Source organism: Canis aureus, chromosome 32, assembly GCF_053574225.1.
Source record: "Canis aureus isolate CA01 chromosome 32, VMU_Caureus_v.1.0, whole genome shotgun sequence".
NCBI lineage: Eukaryota > Metazoa > Chordata > Mammalia > Carnivora > Canidae > Canis > Canis aureus.
The window spans coordinates 14,842,636-14,870,132 of NC_135642.1; the positions used below are offsets into that span (position 1 = coordinate 14,842,636).

The following is a 27,497-nucleotide window of genomic DNA, read 5'->3' on the forward strand; positions in this document are numbered from 1 at the left end:
ATCATAACCAGAAAAGCTGAATAAAATATTTCAAATCTCTGCCTGAAGGCACCAAAGCAGGAAGGATTTGAAGGATTGAGATCTCAGGGAGAAGAGAAGCACAGAGGAGTGAGCCTGACAGCATGCCACTTTTCCCTTTAGGACACTTGCTGATTCACAATACGTAGCTGACAGCCTGAGAATCTGAGCAGATCTTCGGACAATCTCACAGACTGGAGGCTAAAAATTTGAGTTTCACGGTCACCAGGAATGAAGGTTCCCAAGAAACACCCCGGGATTTTCAGTTGGGACCCCTGAAGGACTGTTCCCCAGGAGTAAAGGTAATAGGAAATAGACCAACACTTACAAAGACTGAAATCCGGTTTTGCTTGTTTGTTTATTTTTAGGCAATCAATGGATATTTTTATTCCTGCTGACATTGTTATGGACGCTATTGTTATCATTACTTTGTATCTAACAAAGTTGTAAATGTTAGAACAGCATAGAAAAACATTTTTGTAGTCGAAAACACATACCATAAAACTTATCATCTTAAATTTTTTTTTTTTTTTTGAGAGAGAGCAGACACATGGGCACGTGTAGGGATGAAGGGGATGAGCAGAGGGAAAGAGAGAATCTTAAACAGGCTTCATGCTCAGTGCGGAGCCCAAAGCAGGACTAAGTCACATGACCATGAAATCATGACCTGAGCTGAAATCAAGAGTTGGACACTTAACCGACCAAGCCACCGAGGCGCCTGAATCATTTTAACCATTTTTTTTTAATTTATGATAGTCAGAGAGAGAGAGAGAGGGGCAGAGACACAGGCAGAGGGAGAAGCAGGCTCCATGCACCGGGAGCCCGACGTGGGATTCGATCCTGGGTCTCCGGGATCAGGCCCTGGGCCAAAGGCAGGCGCTAAACCGCTGCGCCACCCAGGGATCCCTTAACCATTTTTAAGTATACGGTTTAGTAGTGTTCAGTATGTTTACATTGTTGTGAAAGAGATCTCAAGACTCTGACTCTTTCCCTCTTGCAGAACTGAAACTCTGTACCAATTAAACTACAACTCTTCCTTGCCCCTTCATCTCAGGCTCAGGACCACCCCCTGAGCCAAAGGCAGACACTCAACTGCTGAGCCACCCAGGCGACCCCCCACTTTCCATTCTTTTGCATAATATACCCAGAAGTGGGATTGCTGAATCATATGGTTGTACTATCCTAAACTTTTTGAGGAACTGCCATACTGTTTTCCACACTGGTTGCACCATTTTACCATCCTACCAACAATACACAAGAATTCTAATTTCTCCACATTCCCCCCAGTATTTGTTATTTTCTGTTTTTCTTTTAATAGCCATCCTAATAGGTATAAGGCAATATCTCGGTGTAGGGCTTTTTTTGAAGTATTGTCGACATACAATGTTGCATTAGTTTCAGGAGTACAGTATAGAGATTGGACAGGTCTTTATATTATGCTATGCTCACCACAAGTGTAGCTACCATCTGTCACCACATGATGCTATTACAATACTGTTGGCTATATTCCCTATGGTGTACCTTTTATTCCTGTGACTTATTCATTCCATAACCAGAAACCTGTATCTCCCACTCCCTTTCACCCATTTTTCTCATTTCTCCACTCTCCTCCCCTCTGGCAACCATCAGGTTGTTCTCTCTATTTATGGTTCTGTTTGCTTTGTCTGTTTGTTCTTTGATTCCATATGGTATTTGTCTTTCTCTCTGACTTATTTCATTTGGCATAATCCTCTCTAGGTCCATCCATGTTGTCACAAGGAGTTAAGATATCATTCTTTTTTGTGGCTAAATAATATTCCTCTCTGCGTGTGTGTGTGTGTGTGTGTATGTGTGTGTGTGTGATATCTTTTTATACATTCGTGTGTGGATGGACACTTACATTGCTTCCATATCTTGGCTATTGACTCTAATGCTACAATAAACATAGCAGTGGATATATCATTTTGAACTAACATTTTAGTTTAGTTTAATTCCAGGAGTGGAATCACTGGATTGTGTGGCATTTACTTTTAATATCTCAATGTAATTTTGATTTGCATTTTTCTCATGATTAATGATATTAAGCATCTTTTTGTATGCTTTTTGGCCATTTGTATATCATCTTTGGAGAAATGTCTATTCAAATCCTTTGCCTTGTTATCTTTGTTTATTGCTCTGTAACTTGGGCCTAGAAAATTCAGTACATAGGTACTCAGTAAATGTTAAATAAATAGTTGAAAGACAACCTTGACATTCAGGGAAGGCTTTAGCTCAGAGGAATGACTCCAATGGGAATTGCAAGCTCCTATGACAGACAAGGGTGGAGAACTATTTGTCCTTTAAGTGAATCTCCAATCACATGAAGTTTGCTCAGCTCTGCAAAATAGAAACTACTTTAAACACTTACATTGCAGGCGATGACTATGATCCAAGACTTAGAGGAAACATATGCCTACTGGTGATCACTGTCCAAACTCTTTATAGACTCCCTGACTGAAGCTCTTCATCCCTTGGCTCTAGCCTTACTTTTTCCTGCTACTTAGCTCTTCCAGCTCTGATCTCTAGCTATCTGACTGACTTGCAGTTCCTGACTGCTTTGCTCGACCCCAACCCCTTGGACCCTGAGTCTCTTCGGCTAGCTCCCGGTCTTTCAGGTTTTAGCTTAAATGCCACTCCCTCCAGGAAGCTTTCCTTGACTCACAATCCCAAGATTAGACAAGCTGCCCCTCTTCGTGCTCTCATAACACCCTACACTCACTCCAACAGTAGTTCTCACCACTCTGTTATAACCTCCTGTTCATTTTTCATTCTCCACATGCTTAGACTTGAGGTCGTTGAGGACAGGCACTGGTCCTTTTTGTGTCCTCAGTGCCTAGCTCAGGCCTAGCCCCTAGTAGAAACTCTGCGAATATTTGCCAAGTGAAAGAATTAATGAATGTAGTGTTAAAGTCAAGATTCAAGAAAGCGTCTGAGGGTGTGGTAGTTGAAATGTTCTAAGTACTTTAGAGGTCACTGTCTCTGCAAGATGTTCTCATCCACAACGTTTTCCTGAAAACATGTTTCATGATTGTTAGGCAACAGTTACAGAATGAAATAATTATATGCTACTTCCTGACCCCTGCTGTCAGGGTTCTCCTAGTTCTCAGCCTATTCCTTAATAGGACCTCAACCTGCTATGTAATTCTCACCATACCCTTTTCTTTCCCTCTGATCAATTACACTTACCCTTTTGTTTATATATAATAGAAGTATTTATTTAATGTGTGTGCATTTAATATATGCCTAACATGGCTGTCTCAGTCATGTAGCTAGTTCCTGGAGGGCAGGTGCATCATGCCTTTCTCCATCTCGAACTTGGCACAGTGCCATGACAAATCAGGTCCCTCTGAGAGGAGACAATGATTGGAGTTGCTTTGTGTACAGAAAGAGCATGCACACAAGCTACAACCAATAGAAAGGTACTTCATTTCCTACCAAAAATCTATTTCACTGCATTATTCAACTGGCTTTATCTCTGAACCATGGTCATTCCAGGTCCATCCAGCACCACAATGCACTGGCAGACTTCAAGCCAAGAGGCTGGAACTGTTAAGAGGAACATCTTGGATATGATATGGAAAGAGATTCAAAGGAAGGCCAAGTGGGAGATCTTGTAGGTTTTTTTTCCCATGATATGAAGAGAGTGGGTAGTATGTAGAAACGTTTACAAGGGTTTTGGTTTTCCTGACCAGATCATGACTGACACATCATCTGTAAATATCTTAATAACTGTTGACGTGTCTATTATCTGTATCCTACCTCCTTACATAGAATGTAAGCTCCATGGGGGCAGAGCCTTTGCTTTGTTTACTGTTTTCTCCCCTACATTCAGAACAGTGCCTGGCACATACTAGGCACTCAGTAATTCAGCCTTGAATGGACTCAGGCATTGAAACAATAGAACACTCTTAGCATCCAGGGAATATGTGGGCATTGCTGCAGGGAAAGTGATGACTACATGAGTGTGAAGGAGGTGAGAACAAGGATTGAAGTTTATTGGGACTAGGGCACTAGCCACTGCAGTGACAAAATGACAGCGAGCTACTCAGCCAGTTTAAGGGGGGAGCAGTAAGTCATGGCCAAGCCCAACCAGAGTCCTCAGACCTCTGTGCTATCTCACACTTCTGGATTGGACACCACAGAGTTTCTGGGCTCTGATCAGAGTCGTGGGGAGCTGTGCAAATGGCCCAGGGGATTATCCATCGCTGACATCTCCTGTGCTGCTTACTTTGGAGCCCTGCAAAGCCTCTGTCATGGTGGGGAGTGTCACAGCTTACATTTGAACGTGCTCCTTCTCTTGAAGCTTAAAATCCATGCATCCAGCTCATTGTTCCAGAATTTATAACCTCAAGTCTACATAGACATTCCTGTAACCCTTGATGTCCTTAAACTTGTTGCTCCTCAGATTTGCTTGGATCTGCCTTTGGCCACTCTTGAAGGGGACAGTCTCCAGAGTGATGCTGGCCCTGTGTTGAGGTTTGAGGATTCCAATGCTGTAGCAGAGAAGAGAGAATTTTAGAAGACCATGGGTATTATGAGAACCCCAAAGCTCTTTTCCACTCAGCAACCAGGGCTTTCCTTCCCTGGTGTTCTCAGAGATTGGCCTGGGTGCCCATCACCAGAAAGAAGGCTAGTGAAAACCCCAGGATAAGATGGGAGTGAAGGCTGAGTACTACCAGCACTCACAGGACTCTCTGCTGTTTCTTGAAGAGCCCACTTCCTTCCACAGTTAGTACACAGTCTTCAACGTACTCTGAGAGGGGGTTTGAAAATAGCACCTGGATGGAGAGTGGCTGGTTCACAATGGCAGCTCCTAAAACCTAAACAGAGCGATCCAGAGGAGAAGAAGGAAGCAGAAGATTAATCTCATTCTCCAATTCATCAAACATTTACAGACAGCATTTCTCTTCAGATCTATTTCCTGAAGAGCTGGATTTCTATGGCACATGTTTTTCTAGGTATGGGTTAAGACCAACTTGATACGTTGTCATTAATGTTTTTTAAAAACAAAACAGATGAAAATATCAGCGTACATCATGAAAGATATTGTTATGTAAAACTTTGATTCATTTCTACATTCATAGGTGTTTGTATAAAATATTTTATATCCCTCAACCCAGAATATGGAAAAATCTGATAAATTGGATACTCTAGTAATGTTATCTCTGCTCCAAGGCTTTCATCTGAATGTAAAATAATCCCAAAGGATTCTCATGCATAATTTGAGTGGATAGAATCTTCTTTGGCACTTTCTTATTGCAAGTCTACTACATTCCTTTTCTCCCTCTTAACATAATGGGCTCACTTCTTTTCACACCAGTAGGTGAGTGTAGAGCAATGGAATATTCAAGGCCATAGAGAGATGGAAGTAGCTTCAGGAAACCTGGAGGTACTTTTGGATACCCTCCCTAAAAGAAGACTCCAGTGGCTGGGCTTGCTGGATGCACCCCACCAGGGGTCCCACAGGCTCATTTGACAGGGTCCAGGAGGCTGCTTGGCCTTGGGGAAACAATACTGATGAGACCCATGAAGTCTTCCCACTCAGAGGACCACAGAATGTCACAGCAGATGGTGTCCTCAGAGGCCAGCTAGTCTAATCCTCTCATTTGACAGTTCCCGAAGCAGAGGCCCAGGGACTTGTCCAGGAATGCATGGCTAAGAGGTGGCAAATCAAATCTGAGCTGATCTCAGGCAGTGCTCTTCTCCCCATAGAGGTTCCTTCCACTGGAGCTCATAGTTCCTCATGTTGACCCTGGGGAAGACCAACAGTGGGAGGTGGCACAAGAAAGAGATCTCTTCCTGTCCTTTCCATAGCACCTGTTCAAGGTCTACCCATAAGGTCTTTATTTTTTTATTCATGAGAGAGAGGGAGAGAGAGACAGAGACAGAGACAGAGACAGAGACATAGGCAGAGAGAGAAGCAGACTCCCTGCTGGGAGCGTGATGCAGGACTCAATCTCAGGAACCCGGGATCACAACCTGAGCTGAAGGCAGATGCTCAACCACTGAGCCACCCAGGTGCCCCAACCCATAAGACTTTAGTGGTGCAAGAGTATGGACATCTTGTCCAGTGTTTTCAGATGAACCTTACGTTCCCAATAGGAAGGTACTTGGGAACACTAGAAGAGGCAGTGGAAAAGAGAGACTGCTTTTCTGAACAGAGTCTTGGAGGGCTGCATTCCCCCCAACCCCAGCCAGATCCCTAGGAGCCCCCCAGACAACTTACATTAATTATGATGCCTGGATAGGCTAAGGTGATGATCTTGTCCACCAGGATCTTTTCTGGACTGCTCTTCTCTTCACCCAGGGCACTGATGCGAATCAGCTTGTCTGTTGACAGGTACTGGCTATACTGGGAATAGGGAATTCTACAGGAATGGGTCTTTGCTAGGGAGAAAACAAAAAGATGAGGTGAAAGTAGCTGGGAAAATCAGCTAGGCCTGGGTTAGATCTGGAGGGATCCTTCTTTGGAGAAGGAACTAACATGTACTGAGCCCCAGTGAAGCAGATATTAGGTTTTCAGGTAGAGAGGCAAAATGGTTTCCGCAAGGTCATTCTCCTGGTAAATGGATGGATCGAGGTTCTAACCAAGTTCTGGATGCCTCCAAAGATCAGGCTTTCCCTACTAAATCAGGCTCCCTTCCTTGGAGTAGTAAAGGGAATGGAGGAGGAAGAAGAGAAAGGAGGGAAGAAGGAATCTGTGCCAAAGGGGAGATTTAGGAAGACTGGTATCACAGGGACCTGTCCCCAGAACATTTTTATCTGGGTTGTTCCTACTGGCATTTCCATAACCCACTCTGTGTACACAGGCTGTCCTCATGCCTATACCCAGAGCACATACCTTCTTCAGGAGAGAGTGTGATGAAGGCTGTGTCCTGCCAGAAAGCGAGTAGCGGGCTACCATCATGCAGCAGGGACTGGGCACTCAGGTTCACTTTGAGGTCCTTGAACTGGAATGACATGTTAAGGGCCAGCAGGACAAAGCTTATGTCCTGGCCCATGTGGGGTGGGGCAAGCAGCTGGAATTTCAAGGAGACCTGGACAACATCACTGGGCTGAAGGGAAGGCATATGTAGCCTCCGAAGGCTGTCCTCGCTCAGTGGCATGGATGTGGATGCGTGATGGGGGTCCTCAGACCTTCCAGCCCTCAGCTTCTGAAGAGCCTTCAGGAACACCTGCCTCTCCTGGGGGGAACCTGGAAGGGCAGCGATAGCACCAGGTGTAGGCCAGGCTGACCCTGGGAGGTAAGCCTTGGCTGAACACTGCAGGACTGTTAAAACCCCCATTTCTAATAACAGACACTCCCTACTCTTCATCAGGTACTTTCTTTTCTTTTTTTCTCTCTCTCTTCCGTTCTTTCTTTTTTAAGGATTTTATTTATTTATTTGAGAAAGAGAGAGGGTAAGCACAAATGTGGGTATGTGTGAGCGTGCATGAGGGCAGGGAGGGCCAGGGGGAGCAGCAAGCTCCCCCCTCAACAGGGAGATCATTCAATGGATGCAGTATGATGGGATGCAGGGCTCTATCCCAATACCCTGCGATCACGGACCTGAGCTTGAGCAGAACGCAGATGCTTAACCGACTGAGCCAGCAGGCCCCTCATCAGGTGCTTTTTAAGTGTCAGCTTTGCAAAGTATTTCATACCTTTCATCCTCACATCAACCATGAGAGGGATGTATTGTTACTATTTATTGAGTATGAATATTTTTTAGCAGTGCCCATGTGACAATGGTATCCCCAGTAGAGACAGGGAGGACCCTCTGGACCTTCTCTTTGGTACCATGAAAGTCCTAGAACTATTTTTATTAAATCACTAGCACTATTTTATTCATTTATTTGTTTTCTTACCTTTTGACTCTCTTTACCCATTTCTCCCATCCCACCCCCCTGCCTCTTGTAACCAGCAATCTATATTCTGTATCTATGAACTTGTTTTCTTTTCTTTTTTTAGATTCCACATATAAAAGAGGAAATCGTACAGTATTTGTCATAGTCTAACTTATTTCACTTAGCATAATGCCCTCAAGTTCCTTCCATATTGTTGCAAATGGCAAGATTCCATTGTCTTCTGTGATTGAATAATATTCAATTATATACCACATTTTGTTTATCCATTCATCCATCAGTTGACACTTGGGTTGTTTCCATAGCTTGGCTATTATAAAAAATGCTGCAACAAACATAGGGGCGCATGTATCTTTTTAAGTTAGTGTTTTAGTTTTCTTCAAATACTCAAGTGTGCAATTGTTGGGTTATATGGTAGTTCTATTTTTAATTTTTTGAGAAACCACCATACTGTTTTCCACAGAAGCTGTACCAGCTAGCATTCCCATCAACAGTGCACAAGGGTTCCTTATTCACCATGTCCTCACCAACAAAATTGAATTCATCCAGATGAGTAAAATGGGGCTCAGAGAGGCCCTGTCATTTGTCCAAGTCCCACAACTTGCAAGGGGCAGAATCCAGGTGGAAATGAAATGTGCCCAACACAAAAATCCATGCTTCCAACCCTTAGACTCTATCCTGCCTCCCCCAGGGGAAAGACAAAGGCCCACAAATGGAGAAGAGTAAGCCTCTTAAAGACAGCAGCACAGTGTAATTTCCTGTTCTAGAACCAAACAATTGGCCAGGTGTAGACAAATTCCTGGGCATGAAGGTGAGAGAAGCCATAGGAAGAAAAGAAAGAAAGAGAGAGAGAAAAGAAAGACAAAGAAAAAAAGAGGAAGGAAGGAAAGAAGGAAGGGAAAAGAAAGGAGAGAAAATAAAATTGAATTAAAGTAAATTAAAGTAAAGTAAAATTCAGGCAATCGGAGTTTCCAGAGAGGCTTGGCTTCAGTCCTGGAATGATACTGTGGCCAGGATACGCAGGACTACTCACCCACGCTTCCCTAATAATCCTAGCAGCTGTGTTCACTTGGCACTCACTGCCCTCAGAGTCTGTCCCACCCCTTCAGAGCATCCCCACATCTTCCCCAGACAGACGCCACTTTTTATCTCCTTGCTCTGGGGGTCATTCTAAGCCTGGTTCCAGGCAGAAGAGGATCCACACACGTGCTTCAGCAAGAGTTGGCCCAGGGAGATGTGGATCAGATTTAGCTCACATGTGGTCTGTTCTATCCTCAGATCCTGTCAGGCTGAGTAGGAAAAGATCAGATACTGCCCGACTGAATAGCACTCTCAAGCCCACAGGCATATAACTCCAAACCCCCAAGATTACAGTGGAATCCCAGGATCTCTAGCAAATGCTGCAATGCCTACTCACATCCCCTTGGCACTCACCAGTTCAGTGCCCACATGCCCTACATTCAAATTCTAGCACCTTCTACTCTTTGTCTAGGGCTTTCTTTGTTACCAGAGCTGCCATAGACTATGCATGGAACAGGCCTGAAGTACTAGGGACTTGACACCCCAAGGAGTCAGGGCCTCAGTCCCTGCTTGACAGGAGTTGGGGGATAAATAGCCTAGCCCCCTTGCCTCTTGGGTGGGATAGATCTGTGGTGGTGTTCTACACTTGACACTGAATCCCTGATAGGGTTGCCATATTTAGCAAATAAAAGTGTTTTCCCTGGCAACATTCATAAAGCTCCCCTGCAGGAGCTGAGCTCCAGCTGCCTGTGCTCCTAACTGGCTGGACAAGGCACCCTGCATTGGCTTTCTTCCCTCCCCTGTCTCACTTGCTCACTCTCCTTCCAGTAGTTCCTGGATGGCCTCACAGATAAACCACCCATCCTGATATCCTTGCCTCAGGATCTGTCCTGGGCACCCCAACCAAGGTAACCCCAGAGTGGATGGAGATGAAGGGGATGACTAACAGCAGGCTGGGCTGTGTTCAGTGCTTGCCTCTCACTGTGTAAAAACCCTTCCTTTTTTTTTTATTTTTTAAAAGATTTTATTTATTTATTTGGCAGAGAGAGAGAGAGCGAGCACAAGTAGGGGGAGTGGCAGGCAGAGGAAGAGGGAGAAGCAGACTCCCTGCTGAGCAAGGAGCTTGATGCAGGGCCTGTTCCCAAGTCCTGGGGTTCATGACCCAAGCCCAAGGCAGGTGCTTAACCAACTGAGCCACTCAGGTGCACTGGTAAACCCCTTCATAGGCTTATATTCTAGAGCTTCTCTGTGGGTCCCCAAGGCCCATACAGACACACCACAGATGCTACTCTTCAGCACTCCCAGTAACTGCTCAGCTACCTGCCACTCCCCTCCTTTTCTGATTCACTCCTGCTCAGCTCCTACTCCTTGCCCAGCTTCTGGTCCTCATAGACTGTATATTTTTCACTTGGCTCCATGGTGATTGAATCCAGTGGTTGACCTTCCTCAAATTCTGGGAATGTGTTCACGCCTGACTACTGTAGTTGCCTATTTGCCCCTGCTAACTTGAGTAAGGGGCCTCTTCCAGGTCGCCCACCTCTCAGCAGGGGCAGGTGTCGGACTAAACATTCGGCCTTATATTGGCCTGAGTACTGGTTGGTGGTCTGTATTGTCCTCCAAAAACTCAATAAAACAAAGTTAATTAGAAAATATGTTAAATAAAATTCATTAAATTAATAGAATAGGGTTTACTAAATCCCCTCCCATCTTGAGAAGGAGGCTAACTTTTCAGGAAGGCAGCAGTGAAGGATTCATATGGTAGGATGCCCGTCGGTGGCCTTATGGTCATTGGGAACATCTTCTGAAGGATGCTCACTGGCCTGTGGGATGTGGGGTGGCGGTGGGCACAAGGAAGTGAGGCAATGAGAGCATCTCAACTGGGACCTTAAAAATGAGGAGGCATAAGACCTGGGATCTGTCCCTCAGATTCCTTCTAGTTCCCCAGAGGGCTGTCCCAGCTGGCGGGAGGTTCCCTGGGGAAGGTGTTCATAGACTTGGACTCTGGCAGGGGCTGGCTCAGTCATACCTTCTATGTATTTGTAGTTCTCCGTGATGTCATCTCGCTCATTGCTTTGAATGCTCTTGGTGCTGATAAAATTGCCAACAGTATTCGTTTCCCGGTGAATTTTCTGCTCCTTCCCTCCATAGACAAGCCAGGACATGCAGTCTGCATTCACCATGGAAAAGGCAAAGGCTGTGTCATAGTTCAGATCCACCTCTCCCTCTTTGATGGCTCTGACAGAGGCAGGGCCACAGCAGTAGAGGCCTGAGAACAGAAGAGTTACAATGGGCCAGGCTGTTGCTGCAGGGTCAGGCAGGGGCAAGGGCAGTTTCTGTGGGAATGGGTTCCACCTTTTTTTCTGGATAGCCTCACCATTGCTTGTCTCCTGAGGTGTGGCATCCAGCACCTGCCAGCCTCCATATCCAGGAGGGAGGTCCTTTCGAGCCATCCAGCACTCATTCCACACGTGAAAATTCCTAAAGGAGAAGCCAGAGGAATCAGGGTCAAATGATGCTAAGGGAGAGTCTGTAGTGCTTGTGTTCTTTCCAGAGCAAGGCAGGGGACGGTGGGCAAATAGAAAGACAGATTTAGTGTACCCTGGGCCTTCAAACCTCTATGGGTAAGGGGGTGGCAGCTCTTCCTCCTGTGAGGCCCAACTTGCTCAGAAAAGAACTTTTTTCTGTGAATAGAGAGTGAAGGCTTCCCTAAAGTTAAAGTTAAAAGTTAAAAGTTAAAACTTCCCTGAAGTTAAAAATCTCTCACTCTCTCTCCCCAAAAGGTCCTCTGGCCCTTTCTTGTGTGTGCTGCTGCTGACAGAGGCACTCGTGGTGTGTCTGGAGGTGAGGCTTCAGGCTTTCCTGCGGTCAGAGCTAAAGGCTGATATTAAATGAAGAAGATGACAAATGAATGATGCAAATAGAAACTGCACCCAGAGTAGAAAGCTCTTGTGATATGAGGATTCTAAACTCAGAATAGGTTTTGTGTTCCACTGTGTTTCAGCCTTCGAGTTGGGGACACAGAGCCCTAGGACTGGTGTAAGTGAGGGGGGTGTGAGAGGGCAGAAGGCTTGTGGGCCTGCCCCACTCTCTGCTGGAGGGGTTTGCCTTGGAAAGAGATGGAAAGATGGTCTCTCACCAGACAGTGTCCTTCTTCTTATTCTCCAAGATCCTGCCCGTGCTGTCATAATACTCATCTATGATCAGGTTTCCGTCTGTGTCGTGGCCAGAGTCAAAATTGGTGATCACACGGGTGGGGATCCCCAGGCACCTCATCACTGCAGAAAGAGCAAATAAATCTCCTGTGGGCTGTGGATTTAAGAATGCTATGGATTCCCTGGGTGCAAGAAACCATTCATTTGGTACTTGCGGGACCAGTCAGGAGCTGTCTGGGGCAATGGGTTGATGATATTGCCAACCTCTCTCCCTGCCTTTCTGAGTTCCTCTCTGGGGCTCATGGGAGAGACTCTGTGCAAAGGTTAGGCTTCTGGTTGGTCAGATAAGCAATGCCAGGGCCAAAAAAGTTGTGAGTTTCCCTGCCTGCAAGCGGAATGGGACAGGCACACCTCTTTTGGCAAGACTCAGTAGCCTCACTTGGTCTCACTTGTCCCCTGGCCACGAATCTCCATCTTCAAGCGAAATAGCTAGAATTTTGGCTCAAACCATCAGATACTTAGACAAAGAGGTCTGTGGCTTGGATTCCCCCCTTTTCATAGGTAGATTGTCTTGGAAGCTTATCAAGGAAAGCATCACAAAGGAAGGCAGAAAAGAAAGGAAACTGTAGCAAAAGCTTAGAAAAGTAAGATTTTGTACTTGATAGAGAAATTCTAGAAAGAAAGTACAATACTGTTTTTATTCCTGAGAAGGCATCTCTTCTCTTTGCCAGCCAACTTCTTTGCTTTGTCCCCTGCCATATTTTCCCCATTCTGTACTCTTTAAGTACAGCAATATACCCCAGCCCATCCTTCCACCAATGCTCTGGAGACTCTCTCCCCTCAAATCCAGCATTGATTGGCAGGCCACCCCACTCAATAATAACAATATAATAATAATAATAATAATAATAATAATAATAATAATAATAATAATACCTGCCAGGCATGCTGCTAAGTTGGCCTCAGGACAACTCTACACAGAAGCTGCTATTATTATCCTCATTTTAAAGATTAAGAATCAGAGGCTAAGAAAAGTTGGCAATTTTGGCCAAAGTTGCACAGCTAGGAAGTTGCAGACCTATCACTCAAATACTGATTTCACTGCTAAGCTTGTACTCAAATCTGAGCCCACTTCCCAATATTATGCATACAGTTCAGTGCTCTAGTATTTTCACCTTATTAAACATATCAAGTATTTTCCTATGTGATCAAATATTGGCACCAAGCCTCTCCAGGTCAGGGTGGGGACACATCTCTGGATATAACTCAGAACAGAAAGGAGAGAAGCCCAAAGGGAAACCTGAAGTTCTCCTGGAGTGGCAGGTCTGTGCAGGCCAAGGAATGAGGTCAGGGAGTGAGCAGAGCTGACAGGTGAATTGTAGGTGGAGGTAACACAGGACAGCCTCAGAGGAGAGGGTGAAGGTTGGAAAAACTGCCACTAAAGGAACATGAGATAGGAGTAAGGAAAGAGCATTCAGGTGGCTCGGGAGCATTGTATTGAACACATTTATGCTAAGATTACAGTCAGGAGGGTGGGTAACATTATGGTAATAAGAGAAGGTGCCAAGGAGTAGTGGGTAGGGGGAGGAGGAAGCAAAAATCCGTTCTTCACCCTGACTCGTGAATTCTGAACAGCCACTTGAAGGTGGTGTCAGCTCCTGCTCAACAAGGCTGGTTGGACCTTTCCCACCTGAACACAGGCCATTATGCTCACAGTACTCTGGAGTTCTCTATTAGACAAAGCACATGTTTGTGAGATTTGTTTACGAGCCTGCTCTCTTGAGGGCAGTGATTGTGTGATATTCATCTTTATCATTATACAGCCATTAACAACAGAGAGCCAGACTTATTTTGCAGAAATTTGGCGCATCGTTGCTGGAGGGGTGAATGAATGTCTCATGAATCTTTTGTCCATTTTGGTGATTTCTGACTTGACATACAGCGCTACCATAATGCCTGTGTGCTATGCTTTGGGTATCAAGTTTGACTGTCCATAGAGTGTAAACTTTGAGTGGTAATGGATTTGCACTGATCTGTTCTCACTCAGTCCTCATTGTGGCTTGTGAGAGGCCTGGGATGGGGGACAATAGCCTGTCCCAGTGAAGCCACGGTGGGACTAGAATGGTTGCTTACATGGGGAATGAGGCTTCGGCTTTAGCTTCCACATCTTACTAGGGTGAGGGGTGGCTAACAGTGCTCAGATCTGCATGAAGTTGTATGCATACATTTTTCCTGTGGTCTTGCTCCTTCTGTCCTGCTCACACTGTCCTCCCACAAAGAGCTCATCTTGTTTTATGGACTCATCTCTCACTTGTGTGCCCACACTCCTGAATTTGAATCTTGAGTCTGCATGGAAACCTTCTTGCTTCCAAACACATCCCCGTCAAGCTTATCTTCCTTGCCAGCCAACAACATCATCATCATCATTGTAGTGCTGGGCACAGTGCCAAGCACTGCATAGGCATTATCTCATTTAATCATCTCCACAACCCTGTGGTTATCCCCACATTAAAGAGGAGTAAGAGAAGTAACCCGAAGCTTAGAAAGATTGAGGTCACAAGGTAGAAAGAAGAAGCCAAGGCAGGACTTAAGCCCACATTTTTCTGATTAAAGCATCGCCATGCTTCTAGTGACAAGCTGTACCACTGCAACTTCACTAGGCATCCTGGAGACACCTCATTCTCAATGTACCTTTCTTGGTGAAGTTTTTACTGACTACTTCATGCCACATTAGCCTCCCTTATCATGCTCTCACTTAATCTTGGTCACCTGTGCTACATATTTCATCACTGGATGGAGCTCTCTGTGATATCCTTTATTTGTCTTATCTTGTCAGCCAGATTAAAAATCCCCCTAGAGTAGGACCCATAGAGGACACTTTTCTTGCATTGCTTTGTTTCCAGCACAGTTCTGGGCGCAGAGTAGATGCTCATTAAATTTATGTTGACGTGAGTGGTCTTTGGTTAAGGTTTCTGTGGATTATCCACAGAAACCTGTGGATAAGGTTTCTGCAGACTCTCAGTCCTAATGACTCACAGTTTGACATGAGACTCAAGTGACTCTTACACTGATAATTTTGTAGGAGCTGAGTCCCTCATAAGAGGGAGGTGTGTGTGTGTTTGTGTGTGTGCACACACATGCATGCATACTCCCACAGTGATGCTTAGAAAAAGGTGGAGAAGATATCAGAATCGGGAAAGGGCTGCAGAGTTCCCAAGGTATATCACACCACATCACACTGCCTGCGTGAATTATTACATTTCCTTATGCAGCCATTCAGCACTCATTCAGTGATATGTGTCAAACCTCTGTGATTAACCAGGCCATTGTTAGATGCATATGTTAGATTCATACACAAAAATGAAAGACATTCCTGTCATCAAGGAGTGCAGCTTCATTTTCAACTGGTGATGGACATTATCCTGATAGTGTATTAAAACATGGAGTCTGTTTCAGGACTGGCTATGAAGTCTTCTCACCAGCTCTTTTCCCTCCTCCCCATGTGGAAGTGTGGCTCCCATTATAAAAGAGAAATTGGTGGAAAGTTAGAGTCCAATTTGTTAAAATATGTTTGGTCAGCTTTGCTGTCACATTTCCATGGTTTATACTTAAGAACACATCAAAGCTTCAGCTAATAAAGTTGAAGTGATGCATTTAAAAGTGATAATATTTAGCATCTTTTAATTTCTCCCTGGACCCATTAAGCTTCCAAATGGTAAAAGTATCTTCTCCTCCCAAGCCTTTAATTGTTCCTTAAACCAAGATAGTTATATTGTCTTGATTTTTCAGATCTACCTTTACACGGTCATATTAGAACTGTTCTTGATTGTCTGCAATGACAGTGCATCCTAAAACTGCTCCAAAAATAATGTCTTCTACAGAAGCACCTGGGTGGGTCAGTCAGGTAAGGTCTGACTCTTGATTTGAGTGTAGGTCATGATCTCAGAGTTGTGAGATTGAGCCTCATGTTGGGCTCCACACCCAGTGTGGATTCTCTTTCTTTCTCCCTGTGTCCCTCTTCCTGCTCACGTTCCCTCTCTAAAAACAAAAAAATAAATAATATTTAAAATATTAATGTTTACTTAAAAAATTACCAGGCATGTAAAGAAGCAGAAAAATATAACTCATGACCAGGAAAAATGTCAATCAATAGAACTAGATCTAGAAATGTCAGAGATGATAGAATTAGCTGACAAAGACCTTAAAACAGCTGTTTTAAATATTATAAAAATGCTCTATAGGAAGTAAAGGAAAACCTTAAAAAAAAAAAAAAAAAAAAAAAAAAAAAAAAAAAGGAAGTAAAGGAAAACATGAAGATAAGAAGAGAAATGGAAGATAGAAGACCCAATGGAACTTTTAATGATGAAAAATACATAAAACAAAAAACCTACTGGATGAAATATTGCACTATAAAAAATATACTTTTTCTTTTGTAAGAGTACTTTCGGAGACACTGTTACATATTAATTTTGATTTACATCAAAATGTTTCCCTGTCATGAGGGGAGGAGACTAGGAATGGGTTATAAGAAAGGAAAAACCAGTTAATTAATAAATTAATTTTTTAAAGAGGGGCCTAAAGGAGACCTGTTATGAGAAGTATTATGAAATGAAGAATATTATTAATTTAACCCTAAACATTCCATGGAACAAAGGAAGGAAATTATATTTTAAAAAAGTGATAGAGATGATGGGGAACTGAGTTTTAGGGGATGAGTAGAAACACTTCATAAGCAAGACCCAGCAAGACCTCTGGAGTCCAGCAGTTTGAGATTAAAACAGTATCAGACTAAATATAATAGCTAACAATTATGTAAAACTATGTGCCAGGCATTTTTCTAGGTGCCAGCCATATATTAACCAACAGCCTGCTAAGGGAACATTCCACACAATCTGAGATGTTTCATAAATCAATGGGGAATAATAGTAGATTTGTGTTTGAGCTAAAGGTTGAGGCAAAATAATACACCAGGACCTTGGCTGAGGTTCCTTCTTTGAGAGCTAAGGGGTCAATAAAAACAATGGGAACAAGAGTTGTATTTGAAAGGAAGATAATGAGGTACTTTATAGAAGCCACTATACAACTAAGGGAGAAGAAATCTTAGATGACATCTAGCTTAGATGTGTTCAAAAAAGTTTTAAGCGGAGGATCCTACATGCAAGACAAGGCATAAGTGGGGATCCAATACACGGAAGATATACACATGACATAGTTTTACGTGAAGAAAGGACGGCCCAGCCCTAACCAACACAGCCTCCTCATTTCCTACCACCTTTCTGACCATGGCTCCTGGGCCCAGGTGTCTACAGAGGAGGGGATCATGCCCCATAGACCTGCTCACAGTCAACATTCATGTCTTCCAAGTCATTGCTACCCCTTTCCCCACCCCATGCAGCTGTGGTTAGGAACAGACCAGGCACCTTCCCAGGATGCCTGGCTCCTAACTCTGGGAAACGAACTAGGGGTGGTGGAAGGGGAAGTGGGCAGGGGGTGGGGGTGACTGAGTGACGGGCACTGAGGTGGGCACTTGACAGGATGAGCACTGGGTGTTATTCTATATGTTGGCAAATTGAACACCAATAAAAAATAAATTTATGAAGATAAAAAATAAAAAATAATAAAAGTGAAAACAAAACCAAAAAAACAAAAGCAAAAACCCAACTTTATTGAGATATAATTCACATACCATAAAATTCACCCTTGTAAAGTGTACAATTCAAGAGTTCTGGTCCAAGATGGTGACAGAGGAAGACCTTGAACTCACCTCCTCCACAGACATGCCAAATCTGTAACTATTTATAGAGCAATTCCTCTTGAAGAAGAACTGAGGGCTGACTGACCAGCTTCTGCACAAGAAAGCTAGAGACCACATAAAGAGTGGTAAGAGAGAGGGAGACATGGTGACTAAGGGAACTCCCACCCCAACTCCGTGAACTGCAGTGGGGAGGGAATAGTACTGAGGGACTGGGAGATTAGTCTGCCCTTGGATACAGAAAAAAAAGCTGCAGTTTAAAAGGGCAAGGAGAGTGTAAAAGAACCAGCCTCAGAACCCTAACAAATGGTGGCGGTGGCGGGAAAGGGGTGTATCTGTTGGAACTCTCTCCAGGTTCCCTGTCACAGGGAGTGGATGGCTAGAACAGGAAAAACCTGATGACTAAGAGCTGTGGGTGGCCAACCCTGAGTACAGAAAAGGTAGGCTAGAGATTTGTCTGAAATTCCTAAAATAACAGCCAACTAAATGAATGTCAAAGAAAGAGCCCGTTCAAAAATTATAAGTGCATTTTTGATGCATGCAAATTTTCCTTCTAGTGATTTTTTTACTAGGAAATTGAAGTTAATATGTTGACATTTATTTTTTAATTTTTAAAAAGTTTTAAAAAGATTTTATTTATTTTTAAAGATCATATTTATTTATTCATGAGAGACAGAGAGAGGCAGAGACATAGGCAGAGGGAGAAGCAGGGAGCCTGTGGGGAATTTGATGTAGAACTTGATCCCAGGACCCCTGGATCACAACCTGAACCAAAGGCAGATGCTCAACCACTGAACCACCCAGGTGCCCCAATATGTTGACATTCAAATAGGCAGTTCTGAACAGAGGCAGTGCTGCATAGGGGAGAATGCATTTCTGAGTCAGACAAGAGTCACTTAGTCACTTCAAGCCTCAGTTTCCTCATCTGTAAAATGATGGTAATGATATCTAATTTGCATCCACTGTAGCTGGGCACTATTTATTGTTAGTACTCTCCATATATGAATTCTTTCAATCCTTCCAATAAACCTATGAAGTAGGTACTATTACTTTCCCCATGATAAATCTGGGGCACAAGTTAAGTGACTTGCCCAAAGCCACTCAGCTAATTGATGGTAGTGCTGATATTTGAATCCAAGCAGTCTACTTCCAGAGTTCACACGCCTCATCATTATTCCAGGTTGCCAAAATTTTAGCACAATGCCTGGCACAAAAGAAGTCCTCAGTAAATGTCAGCTATTGTGAATGTGAAATAATAATACTACTAATAAATATGCTTTGGCAGCTATATTGGGCTAAGAAATTTGATAAATCCTTAACTTTTAGTGGAGGATAGAGGCTGGGTCTTACCTATCTTTGTATCCAAGAGTACTTAAAGCACAGTGCCTAGCATAGAATATGGACTCACTAAGTGTAACTGGGTGAATAAATAGGTTTTTCAAACAGACACATTTATTAATATACACCATGTTGGCCCTTTTGGGAAAGACTGCTACTGCCTGAGCAGCAGTTGGATCAAGCCACATTTGACCCACTTTGCCCAACCCTTTGCATCCCAGGTCACTAAAGTGCCATGATTCTCATAAACATTTTAATTGGTCTGCTCTTGTTGCATAATATCCATTCACTGGCTCCACCCCTCTCATCCCCCAGTTCCAGACAACCACACCAAAGCCCTGGTCCTCTCCCTCTCCTGCCCATTTGTCTCTAGGTTTTTCCATGTAGAAGAACCCTCTCCATCATGCACAGGACTGATCCTTTCTCGGTCTGCCAGTCCTGTGCCTGCTCCCTGGATGACTCAGACGGCCCAGTTTACCCATATCTCTGTGGCTCTAAGTATCAAAGCTGTTCAATTCCTGATTTCTTGCTTCTGGGCAATCAACGCCTCCAGCTTTGATGAGGCTCTGCAGCTGCAGTGGAGGAAGAGTTCAGGACTTCTTCCTCATCAACCCATGTGAAGTCATCCTCTGTGGGTGTTGACAGGAACATCCTGTACCCTTGGCCAGAGGCCTGGCACTCGCTGCTCAGCAGCTGGGTTGTCTTTAGGCTTCCTCCAAGAGCCCAGAGGTGGGCTTAACATATATATATGCACACAGACTGCACTAGATTTTGTCATACAGGGAATTTTTTTCTTTCTTTCTTTTAAGGTATTTATTTACTTATTTACTTATTAAAGAGACTGAGAACACAGTGGGGAGGGGCAGAGGAAGAGAGAATCTTAAGCATACTCCCCTTGGAGCATAGAGCCTGACGCAGCGGAGCTCTATTTCATGACGCTGAGATCATGACCTGAGCCGAAACCAAGAATCAGACTGTGCCACTCAGGCACCCCTGTCCTATAGGGAATTCCTACATGAAAGGTCTGAGCTCACAATAAACACTAAATTGTGAGCAGAGCTGGCCTCCCTGGGTTGGAGTAGAGAGTCCTATGAGCAAGAGCTGTTATTTGGTCTCTTTCCCTGACTAACAAGAATAAGAATTTCCTGACTATGACCCAAGTCAGGTATACAGATACAGATGCCTAGAGGCTGAGAGCAGGCCTAGGCATGGGGGGCAGGGTGAGGGTCAGGACCAGTAACAAGCTGGACCCTGGGTGAAGCAAAGGGCCTCCTCTTGCTATCCCTAATGTGTAACTCATTTCCAGGTGTCATTTGCCTCAAGATTCACTACCCCCCTCTTTCTTCTGCTTGCTCCTCCTGCCACCTGCAAATCAACTTTCATCTACTTTCTTTCTCCCATACGTATTTTTTACTTACTTTATTTTTATAAATTTTTAAAGGTTTATTTATTTATTTGAGAGAGAGAGAATCTCAAGCAGGCTTCCTGCTGAGTGTGGAGCCCATCTCTCAGGACTCAATCTCATGATCCTGAGATCATGACCTGAGCTGAATTCAAGAGTCAGAGGCTTGATCAACTAAGCCACCCAGGTGCTGCCCCCCATACATATTTTTTAGCTTTTCTTCTACTCATGTAGCATCTATTCCCTATCTGAAAAGCTGACCTCCTGTTTTCCTTCATCCCCTACCTCCCTGGCCTGAGTCAGGCCTCTAAGCCTGCTGAACATTTTACCTCAACCATCATCTTGCTCTGGCCCCATGGCCCATACTACCACTCGGATGCACACTTTCCTTCCATGTCAAGACCACTCTCTTAGCTTAGAGCACTAATCCGTTTGTAAGTTTTCTAATTATTTGGCCTTTCATCTTATTCCTGTCTTGGACCAGTTAATTTCTAACCAGCCTCTTAGGTTGTCCAAAATCAAAGGAAGAGAAGAGCAAGGAAGTGTGCAATTTCTACCTCAGGACCATTCTCTAAAATAAGCCCAGATACATGAATGCTGGAAGTCAGTGATGAGACAGTTTTACAGAAGGGGCTTCCTTTGAAATGCTCCCTGGGATGAGAATGGTTCAGAGTACTAAGACATGAGCCAGTACACTTTTGGTTCTCTGCATGGGACCGTTTCCGCTTCCTACCTGTGCACATGATGGCAGCAAAGACCCAGCACTGCCCGTAGCGCACTGGTTGGCAGCCTGTGGCATGCCATTGTTTCAGGATGGCCACGCTGCCGGTCCATTCTGCAGGGTTGATACCATCTAAGTAATTCTCACTCCAGTTTCCATTGAGCACCCCATTGTCATCATTGCTGTTGATCTGAAGAGAAACCATGTATAGACACATTAGAAGCATCCTTTTCCTCAGCAAGATGTGATGTGTGGGCTGCCTTGCAAGATCATTGGGCCTGAGACACAGTGGACTCTTTGATCTCATTTTATGTGGGGATTTCCAGACCTTGCTAGGGAAGGGGTGAGGATGGGAAGCTGACCCTTCTGACTTGTCTCCACTGTTTGTTTATTATTCTATTTCTACCCACCCCTTGCAAAGCTAGAGCTTGCTCTGAGAGCTCTTAACAATACTTCAGAGCAAAGGAAATTTAGAAAAAACAAGACCATTTCCCAAACCAGAGCTACACGTGGCCTTCCCTAAAACAGGCAATTTGAAATTAATCAAGGTGATGGCCCATACCCAGCTAATTCAGAGCTCAGCGGAGAAAACCTGTTGCCCAGATTTTTTTTTTTCAGTCTCAGCCAAGTTAGCTTTACCAGAGGGCCTCTGTTCTTGACTCTTCATCCCCCATTGCAGGGAACAACTGTGAGTGAGTATCCCCCACACACAGCTTCCTCCCTCCTTGGACATACCCTGGGTGGGCAGAGCCAGAGCCAACCTCACCATGGCACACACCACTCTGCTGATGTAGACAGGGCTTCCCCGCAGGGCACAGTCTGTGGCTGGGTCAGTCTGGAAGTTCAGGCTCTTGTCTAGCAGCTCCAGGCAGATGTCTATGATATTCTCTTCAAACTACAAGGGGAGATGCAGAGAGGCAAGGCACCCATGATGGGCACATGTAGATAGGGAAAGAAATTCATGACCCACCCCACCCAGCTCTCCAATGGGGTTTGTTTGTGGAGTGCAAACCCATTTGGAAGGTAACTGTGCCCAGTAGCTCAGACATGAACTACCTCCTGAGCAGGTATAAGGTCTGAGAGCTCTGGGGTCACAACTCTCCTGGTTTGTCCTATAGATCAAATCCCTGGAGTTTTTCTCCAGTGAGTCTGACTGGTTAAACTGTCTCTTTCTCCCTCTTCTTCTCTCAATCTCCACACTCTGGAGCCCAGGGGATGTTCTTACTAAAACCATGTTGCTTCATCTTCCACCTCCACCTGCTGACCCAGCTCATCATTGGCAGCTACTGCTCAGGTGCTGGTGCCAACTTGCCATTGGCATCTGTGACTCAGTTGGGCTCTGGAATGACTAATAGCATGTGAGGTATGGAAACTTCCCACCCAAGGCAGGCCGACTTGTCCTTTGGGCTTGGCATGGATGCCATTTTATCTGAGGCTTTCCCTAAACCAAGCCTGGTTTAGCTTCAGTTATGATGGAGCCACATTCTGTCTTCCCTGCCTGAGCCTATGCGTTGTCTCTCTCCAGCTGTTCTTGCAACTCTATGCTCCAGACCTGGCACAGTGCCCAGCACATAGTAGGGATTCCATGCATTCAACTCCATGGTTGAATGGGAGTAAATGAATGCTTTTGTTCCCATGTAATATTCCCACAGGACAACAATAGGATTAGAAGGCTTCTATGGGGCAGCCCGGGTGGCTCAGTGGTTTAGCGCCGCCTTCAGCCCACGGCGTGATCCTGGAGACCCCGGATTGAGTCCCATGTCAGGCTCCCTGCATGGAGCCTGCTTCTCCCTCTGCCTGTGTCTCTGCCTCTCTCAATCTCTCTCTCTGTGTGTGTGTGTGTGTGTCATGAATAAATAAATAAATAAAATCTTAAAAAAAAGAAAAAAAGAAGAAGAAGAAGGCTTCTATGACCCATCTTCCCCACGGGACAGTTTCATCAGTTCACTTTCCTGCTTTGAAATATTCAAAGGCCCCTGGGCCTTCAGAGTCAGAGTTCTAACCTCCTCTATAAGCCACATAAGACCTTCTCTGATCTGGCCCCCTTCTTCCTCTCCAGCTTCATGTCTCAATACTTCCTCCTTCATAATTTTGCTCCAGCAACACCAGATTCCTTGTAACCCTTGCAGCAGATCAAACTGTTTCTCACCTTTGTGTTTTGGCTCATACTTCCTCTGCCTTGGATATTTTCCCCACTTTTCTTCACTTGGCTAACTCAGTTCGAGCATCTCCCTTCCTAGGAAGTTTCCCTGACAGCTCCACACCCAACCCTGTGCTCCTCCCCTGGGCTCCCAGAGCATTCTGTGCCTATCTTAGTCTTTGCAATTCTCATTGCATAGTAAGTGACCTGCTTATGTGACTGTTTCTCCACTCACTGTGAGCTCAAGGACAGTATTTAATTCATTTTCATATTCCCTAGCACCTAGCACCCTGCCTGGCACTCAGCAGGTATTCAATGTAAGTCCACTGAACAAGAGGAAGAGAGAAAGGGAGGGACCCAGGGCTCAGAAAGTAGCAGCTGCTCACTTCTGTTCCTCACAGATGATGGTAAGCTCCTGTCTCAAGGGGATCTCCAGATCCTCATTTGTGCATGCCAAATGAGGAGCTGGGGAGGTCAGTTGGGGCCAGGTGAAGTTGCCAGGTCTCATTTTGCCTATGGCTACCTGGGGAGCCTAGGTTATGGCTGAGGCCACATGTGTTAGAGTTTTATTTGGACACGTCCAGGAGAGGAACCCATATAAAATGGACACAAGGCTCCACAAGGGGCCCCAGGATTTCCCAGCCAATAGCTATCTGGCAGGCAGTGCTGATCTTCTCCCAGCAGCAGTGTTGTGGTGCTAAGACTCAACCTTGAGAACCCTCTTCCCTGGCCTGGTGCTGGAATTCCTGGGGCACCTGCTGTATGCTGAGCTTTATGTGGGAGGCAAGCTTTCATGAAGGCAAGAGTTGCAAAGCATCATGTTTAACATGATGCTATTATTACAATAAAATCATGTTTTAGAATATGTACAGAAAACAAAATGTACAGGGACATACACTATGCTGATGACAGCGCTTAGCATGGCCTTCATGTTCTAAGTACACATTTTTGCAACATTTCCTTGTAAAGTTTTAAAAACAGCCATATGTTACTTTATAATGAAAAAGATATTCTAATTGGGATGCCTGGGTGGCTCAGTGGTTGAGGATCTGCCTTCGGCTCAGGACGTGATCCCGGAGTCCCGGGATTGAGTCCCACATCAGGCTCCCTGCATGGAGCCTGCTTCTCCCTCTGCCTGTGTCTCTGCTTCTCTCTCTCTGTCTCTCATGAATAAATAAATAAAATCCTTTTTTAAAAAAGAAAAAGATATCTAATAAAAACAAAGAGGCAATAGGTCCTGAGAGGGAAATGCATCACTGCTTAGCAACCTGGCTTCTGGCTGAGATGTTCCAGGACAAGCTTCCTCAATGTGACAGAACTGGTCCTAGGGTCTGTGGCCTGGGTGATGAAGATAAAGTGAGAGAGGCAAATGGGGTCCTACCGGAAATAGTTCAACAAACAAAAACCAGACACCATCATGGCCAGCATCACTATTGTCCCTTCATCCTCATCATCACACTCATGAAATTTCAGGGTGAATGCCTTTAGCTGCCCTTCACCCTTAGATCCTGATGTCCAAATCAGACATGATCAGCAAAGAACTGCTCATCTAGCTCCCTGGAGTGTCATCTCACACTTTACTGTTCCCATCTGTCAGTTCTGGGTGAATTCTGCATGAGGAGAATCCTGCTCCCCTCTTCCCATGAACCATGAGTAGGACTGAGACTTACTTGTCCATAGTTCCAAGGGCATGGGCGGATCCAGTTCTTGTTCCCTTGGTAAATGAAGCCGTAATCATTCACTACATATTCCTGCCTCTGGGGTTCACTGTCCAAGTAGACAGAATCCTCTAGGAATTAGAGTAGGAGAATACAAAGTACAGAAGTTATTTTGCCCTTCCTGCCCCATTCCCATTCCTAGAAGGCAAAGTCCCATGACAACTGAGGTCTGGGGGCACCTGAATGGCTCGGCTCAGTCCATTAAACATCTGCCTTCTACTCAGGTCATGATCCTAGAACCACTCTGGGCTCAGGGCTCTGGCCTCAGTGGGAAATCTGCTTATCCCTCTCCCTCCATCTCTCCCCAACTCATGCTCTGTCTGTCTCTCAAATAAATAAAATCTTAAAAAAAAAAAAGAGCTCTGGGGAGAGCACTGGATAACACCAAGATGGGCAGAAGGGGGCTGGTTCTTGGAGAGACCACCTTCTATAATCCCTCAACATTAACAACACACATTTGATACAAATATGAAGTTGAATAGTAAAAATTTACCTTTGGTGGAATTCCTTGGTTCACAAAGCACATTTACATCCTGACCCCATTTAAGATTGAGGGAACAGGCTCAAAGTGATAATATGTCCAAATCACATGTAAGTACAGTGAAATTTGAACAGAGTCCATATGACACCATATTCCATAATCTTTCTGCTTCACTCAACTAATCCTGATTGGAAAAGAGCAAACCAGAATGTAGGGGTTCGCATTAACCTCCTCATTCCTTTTGTAGGAATTTAACCTAAAGACAGTATTTAAGAAGTACACAAAGATTTGGATTCTAAGCTGTTTAGCTCATGCTGTTTATAACACTGAAAAGCTGGAAACAACCTAAATGCCTGGTTCTTGGGAGCTAGTTAAATAGCCAGAATTCTGCACACCATTAATATAAGATTACAAAATTGTATGTATAGGCTTTGAAATCTACATGTGATATATTAAGTTTAAATGGGCTATGTAATAATATTATAGCATGAATTGATGTTTGTTAAAAGCATATTTATGCAGACGATTTTGAAGGCTATCCTGAAAGATGTTAATAGTAATTGGGTTTTTTTCTTTTTTGCCTGTTGGTATTCTCCAGATTTTCTGGAATGAACATATATTACTTTCATGATATAAAAAATTATCTTTTTAAAGTTGAGAATGAGCAAAGAGAGGCCATGGGGGCAGGTGTCCTCTCTGCAGTGTCTTGGAACTGTTTGGAGGCCCCACCAAACCCTTAGGTAAAAGTACTCTCCTTGCTTCCTCAGCCTCATGGACTGTATGGACGCCAATAGAAGAGGACCCCTAGGGGAGATGCATTTTACTGAGATCTTGCACCAGTGTGGTGAGACCTGCGAGTTCATGATTGAAAACACACACATCCCTCCTCATAGCAGAGGCTAGCAGTGACCTGAGCTGCAGGGTGGGCCTCCCCAGCCAATATGGTGGACATGGCAGTAGGGTAGCCACAGATTCTGACTTCAGCCTCTACTGATCTTTAGCCCCATACTGAGTCTCCCTGGCACTTGAATGGAGCACAGGTTCAAAAACAAAGGCCCTGCAGATATCACTTTTCATCCTCACAGCTCAAGGGAGACCTCAATACAAGTCTGAAGCCCATTGTCTTGGAGGCCAGCAGGGGTGTGTGTAGGAGAGGGAGAAATAGAAAAAGAGAGGGACAGACAACTGTCTTCCCTGACCCAGTGACAGGGCCTTTTCATATGGCTGATGGGTAAGAGTTCTAGGTCACTCAGTGATACTTTGCTGTAGGTGGTGGAAGCTGGTTAGAGATGCTAGATCCCAGCCAGTTTCTGGTATGACTCACCTGGCCTCTTTGGGATAAGGTTAGGGGAGCAGGGAGATGAAAGGGAGGAAAAGGTGGGGACATCCTCTAACTACAAGTAAGACTGTTGAATCTGGCCTCTGCCCAAAAGCCCACCAGGCCCGTTCTCTACTCTCAACTCTTCCTGCCTTTCTTCCCATTCTTTCCTCTTGGCATGTCTTTCATTCTGCCCACATTGTGTCTGTATGTCTGTATAACTACTCTGCCTCCAGGTAGATTTAGATGACAGGGATTGTGGGACAGGTAATGCTGGGATACTCCCTGTACTTTTGTTCGTCTAAGACAAAAACTGGAAACAGCCAAAACACTCATAATAGGAGACTAATTTAAAACATTTGATGTATCCAAACAGTGGAGTAATTGTAGCCATTAAAAAGAACATACTGATAGGAAAATGCATTCAAAATTGAATTGTTGAATGAAAAAAGCAAGTAAAGCATACTATGTACTATATAATCCTATTTGTGGTATGATTATATAATCACACACGTATGCATCTATGTATAAATACATATTTAATTAAGCGTAGAACATTTTGGTAAGGCTACAC

At 44.5% G+C, this 27,497-nt stretch overlaps 1 protein-coding gene and 1 long non-coding RNA gene across 3 annotated transcripts in view; one reads left to right on the top strand and one right to left on the bottom strand.

Annotated features, from left to right (window-relative positions):
• On the top strand, positions 1-27,403 carry LOC144303091 (uncharacterized). Its single transcript, XR_013370110.1, has 2 exons — positions 1-320; positions 26,373-27,403. It is a non-coding gene; the product is annotated as an uncharacterized LOC144303091 (long non-coding RNA).
• The window catches only part of TGM5 (transglutaminase 5), a 31,161-nt gene continuing 7,665 nt past the window's right edge, over positions 4,002-27,497 (bottom strand). The window contains exons 4-13 of one of the 2 annotated variants that reach the window (XM_077880822.1): positions 25,077-25,195; positions 22,033-22,161; positions 21,279-21,456; positions 12,038-12,176; positions 11,276-11,379; positions 10,928-11,167; positions 6,878-7,231; positions 6,263-6,423; positions 4,723-4,856; positions 4,002-4,529 (exon numbers count right to left, since the gene is read on the bottom strand). In XM_077880822.1, the coding sequence (XP_077736948.1) occupies positions 4,376-4,529; positions 4,723-4,856; positions 6,263-6,423; positions 6,878-7,231; positions 10,928-11,167; positions 11,276-11,379; positions 12,038-12,176; positions 21,279-21,456; positions 22,033-22,161; positions 25,077-25,195 (1,712 nt within the window). In that variant the 3' untranslated portion in view covers positions 4,002-4,375. Of the gene's footprint in view, positions 4,530-4,722; positions 5,789-6,262; positions 6,424-6,877; positions 7,232-10,927; positions 11,168-11,275; positions 11,380-12,037; positions 12,177-21,278; positions 21,457-22,032; positions 22,162-25,076; positions 25,196-27,497 lie in introns of those variants that run through there. The other variant, XM_077880823.1, reaches the window with a different exon arrangement.